Source organism: Piliocolobus tephrosceles, unplaced genomic scaffold (assembly GCF_002776525.5).
Source record: "Piliocolobus tephrosceles isolate RC106 unplaced genomic scaffold, ASM277652v3 unscaffolded_36527, whole genome shotgun sequence".
Lineage (NCBI taxonomy): Eukaryota > Metazoa > Chordata > Mammalia > Primates > Cercopithecidae > Piliocolobus > Piliocolobus tephrosceles.
The window spans coordinates 559-10345 of NW_022320451.1; the positions used below are offsets into that span (position 1 = coordinate 559).

Below are 9787 nucleotides of genomic sequence, written 5' to 3' on the forward strand. Positions count from 1 at the left end.
TTAACACCCACACACAGTACAAGAGATTATTTAAAATATTCCCAAAAGGACGATGCACACCTGTCGTCCCCACCACTCAGGAGGCTGATACAGGAGGATCACTTGAGCCCAGGAGTTCAAGGTCAGCCTAAGCAACATAGTGAAGCCCCATCTCCAAAAATATAATAATAATTCTCTCAAAATACCAAATAAAGGTGGTTTTATTGATAAGATTTTTGCTGTTTGGTTTTCCACTATTCTCTATTTGCTGATTTTTGTTTAATTAGCATAAAACATTTTTATTTTACTAATTTTTTATGATTGAAAAAATGATATGAGTTTCTCCATACCAAGGCAAAAATATATATATACACCTATATTTATATATGTACATCTAGATCTATATCTACACCTCCATCGCTGTCTCTAGGTCTAGAGACAGAGATATAGACAATGAGATAGAGAGAGAGAGAAGTTAGAGAGAGATGATGGAGATAGATGAACTAGCGATAGAGACGTGTCCACAGAGGAAAACCTACCACCACTTTAAGAGAGAAATCTTTTTCCCAAGAATCAAATCCTTAGAGGAACAAACACTGTAACAGACAAGGTCCTCAATACTTGTTTTAAAACAAATGCAGCAACATTCATATGCATTTTTTTCCTCCTTGGTATAAGTCAAGGACATAACAAAAATGTGTGAGTAAATGTTACTTTGAATGGTTGGACAGAGTGGAGACAGGGCTGGGACTGAGCTGATGACGACCAGGTTTGCCACTCTCCAAGGATGTTGCACAATGCCAAGGCAGAACTGAGACTCCCTAGGATGGATGGAAGAGCTTCAGCTAACACTGACCTCCTTACCTGTTCCCTCTGCCTCCATTAGGAACATATAGTGCACACACACACACACACACACACACACACAAAACACTGCTGCTGCCAGGATATTAATGTGCAGTTTGTTAGATGAGATTCCCCTTCCTTCTCGTCCTCTGATCTAGTCCTTTTCCTTCTCCCCTATCTTTTGTCTTTCCTGACCTAACAAGGCTATGGTTCATATCCTGATCCCATTACAGACCAGCCCTCCATTAGGTTCAGTCCTCAGCTCTGACACACAGGCCTGCTGGAGAAACCCTCCAAGCGTTGGTGGATCTTGCACCTTCTGTGTGCCTGCTGTCTAACTACTGATGACTTGGTCACTGCCTGATGGGGAACTGCATCAGCTCTGTGAATTCTTGCAATTTATTGCCTGGGAAAGTGCCTTGCACATTAAACAGGTAGCCCATAAATGGATGAACAGGGGTGGGGGCAGAAGGGTGGAGGTTGGAGGGATTAATCTAATAAGGGAAACGAGCAGAACAGCCTACAAAGGCTTAAGAACACAGAGGCCTTCTCTGCAGCCCAAGCCCCTCTATGGGGTAAAGTGCCCTCAGATATTTGGTGCCATGGAGAGTTGATGAAGAAAGGCTTCTAAAAACAGTGAAATTGTTTTTTATTTATTTTAACTTTTAGAGACAAGATCTCACTATGTTGGCCAGGCTGGTCTCGAACTCCTGGGCTCAAGAGATCTTCCCACCCTGGCCTCGCAAAGTGCCAGGATCACAGGCATGAGCCACCACACGCGGCCAAGAGCAAAATTTTTAAAGCAGGACACTATGGCCTGATGGACAGGAGAGACTAGCGTCCCTCCTCCCTCCCAGGGGCCTGGCTCCATCTCAGAAAAACCAAGTCCCTCTTGCTCCACAGCCGCACCCTCGGCTTCAGCCCTGGCAGTTGTGTTGAGCAGATGCTGAGGAGATGGGGACATTTTACCCCCTCCGCAGCTGCCCCAGAGGGTCTCAAACCCAGGGCTGATTTAGGGCTGCCCTGACATGGCCATCCCTATTCTATGTCTACGTGTCATTCATGGCTAAAGCAGTCCAGGGCCCCAAGGCAACCAAGCTCCTCTCTCTTCTGCCCACTCCCACGTGCCCTCCTCTGCCCCAGTGTTCCTATCATTACATCCTGGGCATGGAAACCCGGGCCATTCTTGAACCAGGGCTGTGGGCTGAATGACGGCAAGAGGAATGAGGTCAATGGGAAGGGACAGCCCAGAAAAGAGAATCCCTCACAACCTGTGGTCTCCCACTGCTTTGGTAGGAACCTTGTAAACACAGCAGCAGCCCCCCAGGAAAGTCTTGGAAGAAAGGAGAAGCTGATCAGATTCAGAGACTGAGGCATCTGGGCCTCCAACCAAAGGCTCCCCTGGCCCTAAAAAGTCAGACTCCCGTCTCCTTAGCCCTTTCCCTCATGGACCAGCAGGTGGCACCACCGACAGAGATTTCAAAACCAAAACTAAATTAAAGTGGAAACTCAGATCTTTTGTTTATGCAAATAGTTCATTCCCTGCAACATTCCTCCGGGAATGGTCCCCCCTCCATTCCACAGAAAACCCTCCCCTCCCTGCTGTGCGTGACGCGGGCTCCCTCTGCACACAGTGCACGAAGACGCTGTCAGGAGAGCCCAGGATTCAACACGGGCCTTGAGAAATGTGAGTAAGGGTGATGGGCACCCGGGAGGGAGGGGGAAGCCAGGGGAGAAGCCAGGGCATGGGAGGCAATTCAGGGAGACAGGAACACCCTTTTCTCTTCACACACTCTTCTCTCATCAATCCCACTGTGCACACACATGGACACACACAACACGCGCCCCATCCCTCCTCCTAAGGACCAGAGGAGACCTTATACATAGAAGCTCATGCCATGGTCCTTTCTTCCCTCTGGGCTCACGGCAGGGAGCAGAGAGAAGAGGGGACCCCCTGCCCAGGAGGGGACACTCTGCCTGTGTCCCACACTCCACAGATGGTCTCTCCCAGACGCTCTTACTGAACCTGTGGGAGCCCTTTCAGAGACCCACGGGTGGAAACCCTCACCCTCCATTAACTGGTCCCAAGCCAGTCCTATTCCTGGAAGGGGAGGGGAGGGATGGGGCCGGGCAGGGGAGGAGGCTGGAAAGGGAGTGTGAGGGGAGTGTGGTGGCCTCTGGACTGGACACTGCCCTGGGGAGTGACCCAATGCAGCAGCTGCAAAGGCCGCCCTCGCCACCCAGGCACCCCTGCTGAGAACATGTCGGTGAGGTCCAGAGTGGGCAGAGAGGAGGATACCCAGCGGTATGGCCATCTCGCCCCCTGCCACGGCCACTGCCCACATGGCAAGAGTGCTGAACCCCTCCAGCTCCAGACACTGTCTTTTGTTTTGGCAGGTGGCTCTTGTACCTCCTGGTGCCGGCCCTCTTCTGCAGGGCAGGAGGCTCCATTCCCATCCCTCAGAAGTTATTTGGGGAGGTGACTTCCCCTCTGTTCCCCAAGCCTTACCCCAACAGCTTTGAAACAACCACTGTGATCACAGTCCCCACGGGATACAGGGTGAAGCTCATCTTCCAGCACTTTGACCTGGAGCCTTCTGAAGGCTGCTTCTATGATTATGTCAAGGTAGGGGCAGGATGGGTGGGCAGAAGGGAGACAAAACGGGACCCTCTGGGATCTGGGATCTGTATGGCATGCACACCCCCAGACACAGCCCAGCCCCGCAAGAGCTGATGGCTGACTGCATCTCTTAGAGCCAAGGGTTGCCCTGGATGGGGCACTCACTGGTGAAGAGGCCCTCAGTGAGCACTGAGGGGAGAAGCACAGAGAAGGAAGCGGACGGGACCCACTCAGGAAATTCACTGTGCACTGAGTCAGGAAAACTTTCCCCAATTGCTGTCTAGCTGAGAGCCTTTGGGAAACCACCGTGCCTCAGCTTCCCTGTCTCCAAGGAGAAGATTGGCATGGCTGCCTGCCTCAACAGGAACACAGGGACATGAGGAGGAGAAATGTGTGCTCTGGCAGCACAGGAATAGTCTTCAGCAAGGACCATAGGCTCAGAACTCTCACCTTTGTGACAACCTTCCCTGGCCCATCTTTCTCTATCCAGTAAAAATGAGATTCAGGGCTCAAGCAGAGCCTGCGAAGGTCCAATAACTACCATTCCCAGGAGACCCCTGGAGGTTATGCGTGAATTACCTGAAAATGGCACATCTTCCCCACCCAGAAGAGTTGGCGAGTGTACAGTGTTGGGGGAGGGCATTTGGTGGCAGGGGCAAGGAGAGGTTGAAGAGCCGTGAGTAGGAACGATGAGGGATGAGGCAATGCCTGCTGAGGCTGAGACTGGTGGGATTCAGGGCTCATGTTCACCCAAAGGCATCAGGAGGCACTCCAGGTGTGAATGGTTTGATTAGGCTGAGGTGGAATCTGAAGACAAAAATAAAGCAGAGCTGTCCAAGCTGTGGGAATAAGGGGCGGGTAAAGGCTGGGTACAGACAACCAGGACCCCAGGGGAACAGGCCATAGCAGGTGGTGGGGTTGGAAAATGACCTGAAACCTGTCAGTGGAGCAGAAAACAGGGAAAGGTGAGGTACCCAGTGCACGACAACATGCAAGAGTGAGTCAGTGGGAGACTCGGGGAACAGTTGAAAGTCACATGGGGAAGTTTGCAGCAGCCGAGCCCAGCAGGTAGTGACCAGCGGAGCCAATGTGGTGCATGATTCACTCTGGGCGAGACAAGGAGGGCTGTCACTGAGCCACCACGTGTGCCACTCCACAACAGGTCTTCTTCCTACCCCCTATCCTTCTTCCACCAGATCTCTGCTGATAAGAAAAACCTGGGGAGGTTCTGCGGGCAACTGGGGTCTCCACTGGGCAACCCCCCAGGAAAGAAGGAATTTATGTCCCAAGGGAACAAGATGCTGCTGACCTTCCACACGGACTTCTCCAACGAGGAGAATGGGACCATCATGTTCTACAAGGGCTTCCTGGCCTACTACCAAGCTGTGGGTGAGTAGCCCCCCGGGATCCCTTTTCTCTAACCTCAGCCCTATTGAATGGAGGCCAAGAAAGGGAATCTTGAATCCAAAGAAGCCGAAAGCCTGGCTTTGCTTGTTCCTCCCCTCAAGAGAACTTTCCCTAACAAGGCCTGTCAACTTGGGCTCTGTCCCCATGGAGCAGTCCCCAGAGAGCTTTGGAGAGGCCTGGAGGTCCAGGTAGCCTAAAAGATGCCTTTGTCTTTAGGCCTCTGGTGAGTGACCTCCTAAGGTCAGAGCCACTACTCCAGTCTCCCAGCAGGAGCTTAACCCTCCTTCCTGAATGCCTTCCAGACCTTGATGAATGTGCTTCCCAGAGCAAATCAGGGGAGAAGGACCCCCAGCCCCAGTGCCAGCACCTGTGTCACAACTACGTTGGAGGCTACTTCTGTTCCTGCCGTCCAGGCTATGAGCTTCAGAAGGACAGGCATTCCTGCCACGGTGAGCCAGAGTGGTGTAGCAGGGAGGCAGGGGTTCAGCCAGGGCTTGCTGGGCCAGCGAGAGCCCCCCCGTGATGCCCCGCGGGTCTGTTCGCACAGCTGAGTGCAGCAGCGAGCTGTACACGGAGGCATCGGGCTACATCTCCAGCCTGGAGTACCCCCGGTCCTACCCTCCTGACCTGCGCTGCAACTACAGCATCCGGGTGGAGCGGGGCCTCACCCTGCACCTCAAGTTCCTAGAGCCTTTTGAAATTGATGACCACCAGCAAGTACACTGCCCCTATGACCAGCTGCAGGTACAGCCGTCCTACCCCTGAAAGATCCCTTCCTCCCCTTCCGTCTGCACTTCGCTCCTCTTGTCCCCACTTCCTCCTGGATCCCCTGGCCTGCTGGGGCAGGAACGGCCAACATCACCCATGGGCTGGGCAAGTTCCCATACAACTGGAATTGAGTCATGGGGATCCCTTTCCACCTTCCCCTGAAAACACGCATAAGGCAGGATTTCATCACCACCACCACCCTGGCCACCAGGCTACTACACAGTTGGCCCTGTGTAAAAACGTCCAAGCTGGAAAAAAAAAAAAAAAAAAAAAACCTCCTCCCCTACCAGATCTACGCCAACGGGAAGAACATTGGCGAGTTCTGTGGGAAGCAAAGGCCCCCCGACCTTGACACCAGCAGCAATGCTGTGGATCTGCTGTTCTTCACAGATGAGTCAGGGGACAGCCGGGGCTGGAAGCTGCGCTACACCACCGAGAGTAAGGCTCCCTGGGGGCCTCCCTTGATGGCCAGCAATGGGGAAAAGGTGGGAAGAAGGAAGGGCAGGTGGCTCTGAAATAAATATGCCCTCTGGTCTCCCCAATAGTCATCAAGTGTCCCCAGCCCAAGACCCTAGACGAGTTCACCGTCATCCAGAACCTGCAGCCTCAGTACCAGTTCCGTGACTACTTCATTGCTACCTGCAAGCTAGGCTACCAGCTCATAGAGGTAAGAGCCCAGGGCTGAGAGGAGAGATCCGGCCCAGCATCCCAGGGGGAATTCAGATGGTGAGTTCACAGAGGATTTAGTCTCACCCCAGCTGGAGTCATAGACGTTTCAGCTGGAAGAGTCTCCTGGTCCACCAGCTCTCCAACTTGCTGCACACTTAAAACAGAGAGTTTACCGGGCGCGGTGGCTCAAGCCTGTAATCCCAGCACTTTGGGAGGCCAAGACGGGCGGATCACGAGGTCACGAGATCGAGACCATCCTGGCTAACGTGGTGAAACCCCGTCTCTACTAAAAATACAAAAAACTAGCCGGGCGAGGTGGCAGGCGCCTGTAGTCCCAGCTACTCCGGAGGCTGAGGCAGGAGAATGGCGGGAACCCGGGAGGCGGAGCTTGCAGTGAGCTGAGATCCGGCCACTGCACTCCAGCCTGGGGGACAGAGCGAGACTCCGTCTCAAAAAAAAAACAAAAACAAAAAAACAGAGTTTACAATCCTGGAAGATTGCTTGAGCCCAATCATTCAAGGCCCCTGTGAATAGCCACTGCACTCCAGCTTGAGCAATATAGCCAGACTCTGTCTCTAAAAAATAAAAACCAATCAATAAATAAATACTGAAGTCAAGGGCCCCCAGCAGAGACTCTCATTCCATTGATCTGGAGTAGAACCTGAGCAACAAGACTATTTAAAGCTACCCAGGTGATTCTAATGTGCAGCCAAGTTTAAGAACTATTGCCCTGGTCCAATAATCAAGAAAGCTGAAGGAACTGGAAAGGCAGGGTGGAGATGTAGTGACTCATCAACATCACATAGTGATTTTCTACGGCAGGGACTAGGACCCCAATCTCCTGCCTCCTGCTCCAGGGCTCTTTTACACATGTTGGTGGTCTCACCCTGGGCCCACCGTCCTGTCCTCAGCTCTGAAGATTCAGGAAGGAATATGGTTTTATCCGTGGATCAATCTCACAAAAGCTGGTAAACTAAAAATTCTCTGTGTCTCTGGACAGAGACCCAAGACTGGACATCCCTTCGTTGCTCAATAGGTCCACACGGAAGACTTAATCAGAATCAAAGAAGAGACCTATGACATGTCCTTAAGTCACAGTTAATTCATTTAATGCACATTTTAGGGGTCTGCTGTCAGGCACTGTCCTAGATGTGGAAGGTTCAGTAAAAAGAAACCCACATAGTCACACAGCCTTTGTGGAGCTCACATTTGAATGTTGCATCAAGTCGAGTTCATCTGATGCATTGTTCTTTACTCCAAGGTGCTTCCATCTCCATCAGGAGAATTGGGTGGGTGTCCTGGGTCCAGAGGACTGGAGACTAACAAACTCTTTGCTCATATTACAACTTTCCCTTGCCTGCACCACCCACTGCCCTTACTTTTGCATTTGTCATTCACGTCATAGAATTTAAAGCAAGTCACACCGTTTCTCACATTACCTACATTTTACTCAGACGGTCTAGTTCTCATACACATTCTCTTGCAATCTTTCCCAGGACTAACTCTATGGAATGATTTTTGGTCTTTTTATTTTAGTTTTGAGAGACAGTCTTGCTCTGTCACCCAGGCAGTGGCATGATCTCAGCTCACTCTAAACTCCGCCTCCCAATTTCAAGTGATTCTCCTGGATTCAAGCTATTCAAGTGCCTCAGCCACCTGAGTTGTTGGAATTACAGGCGTGTGCCACCACGCCTGGCTAAGTATTGTATTTTTAGTAGAGACAGGGTTTCTCCATGTTGCCCAGGCTTGTCTCGAACTCCTGGCCTCAAGTGATCTGCCTATCTCGGTCCCCGGAAGTGCTGGGATTACAGGCGTGAGCCACTGCACCTGGCCGATTTTTGGTCTTAGTAAAACTCATTCGTATTGTCCAGTAACTTTTCATTTCAAAGACTGCCATTTCCTAGTCTTGTCCCTGCTCAACAGCAACAGCCCTTCACACACATCAACGTCTCCAGCACATTTCAACGGGGTGAGGTGACTCTAGGATTTTAGGGAAGGCCTCTGTCCTTAGGAAAACTGCAACCCAGGAGAGAGAAAGTGATGCAGGCCTGGAGGTAGGGGACTCCAGCCAGAGAAACGTGGTTCTGCCCTGGAGCACAGGCTTTTGTTTTGATACAAAAAACACTCAAACGTGGCTTGTGATTTTTTAAATTACAAATTGTGGGATTCAATTGGACCTCAGTGGGAACAGGCCACAGTCTAGAGAGAGGATGATCGGGTCTATCAGTTAGTCCCGCTCTGACCTGCTGTGGTGTGGCTCAGTGCTCCTGTCTGCAATGGGCTGGGGAGAAGGAAGAAGGAGCCACATCCATGGGGGAGGTGAGAGATGTCTTTGTATTGCCTCCCACTGCTGTGTGGGAAGGGCAGCAAGGGGACCTGCATTGCCTCTTGGCACTGATGACACCTCTGTCCTCTGCTCAACAGGGGAACCAGTTGCTGCACTCCTTCACAGCTGTCTGCCAGGATGATGGCACATGGCATCGTGCCATGCCCAGATGCAAGAGTAAGTCACAATTCAGGGATATGACTCTGGGGACTTCCCACTTCCAGCCTTGAGGACCTGGGCCAAGAGAGAAAGAGGCATCCAGAGTAAGCCTCTTTCCAAGAGACCCTCACCCTGACTTGTCCTTTGATGCCTATGGCCCATCTCAGGAATCAGTGAGCCCTCATCTCAGGAATCAGTGAGTCCTCATCTCAGTGGGATGAATGGGCTCTACCCAGAACTGAATTTCACACCACCCAACTCCTGTCCATTGCAAGGGCCCTCGCCACTGACTATCTTTTCTAAGCTTCTCAGCCTGCTCTGCGCGTGGACAACTCACACTCTCCCCACTGAAGTTCCAGCACAGTCATTCTCAGCTCTCACCCTGCCCTGTGTTCTCTCCAAGTCAAGGACTGTGGGCAGCCCCGAAACCTGCCTAATGGTGCCTTCCGTTACACCACCACAATGGGGGTGAACACCTACAAGGCACGTATCCAGTACTACTGCCACGAGCCATATTACAAGATGCAGACCAGAGCTGGCAGCAAGGAGTCTGAGCAAGGTAGGAACCAACGCAAATGGAAATTTCCTCCCTTTCATCCCCTTGGAGTATCCTCCGAGATTTCTCCCAGTAGAATCCCTAGGGAATGCATATTAAGATATCTGCCAAGGCACTGGCTACAGGGGCCTGAATTATAGTGCTAATAGGAACCTTGTAAGTTTGAAGAAGGAGGCATCTAAGCTGATGCAAAGAAAAGATTCAAATCGCATAAACAGCTCACTGTCACCACATCGTCCCTACTACCACCATTGCCTCCACCACACTCCCACTGCTACCATCACTGCCATCACCACTACTACCAGTAACAACATCAGCAACACTACCAGTAGCATCAATGCCAGCACAATCACCACCATCACCACCATCACCACAATCGATATCATTATCATTACCAATGCCACCATCACCACTACCATGATCACCACCACCATTACCAACACCACTATCACCATTA

General features: G+C 51.5%; 1 protein-coding gene across 1 annotated transcript; it reads left to right on the plus strand.

Moving 5' to 3' along the window:
• Positions 1–2091: 2091 nt before the first annotated feature.
• Positions 2092–9380, plus strand: LOC113222938 (complement C1r subcomponent-like; the record flags this gene model as incomplete). The annotated part of the gene is made up of 9 exons (XM_026452508.1): positions 2092–2512; positions 3223–3451; positions 4642–4834; positions 5155–5301; positions 5400–5596; positions 5911–6058; positions 6166–6287; positions 8714–8792; positions 9178–9380. Coding segments are annotated over exons 1-9 (1320 nt in total), but the record flags the coding sequence as incomplete, so codon positions are not given.
• Between the last annotated feature and the right edge of the window lie 407 nt (positions 9381–9787).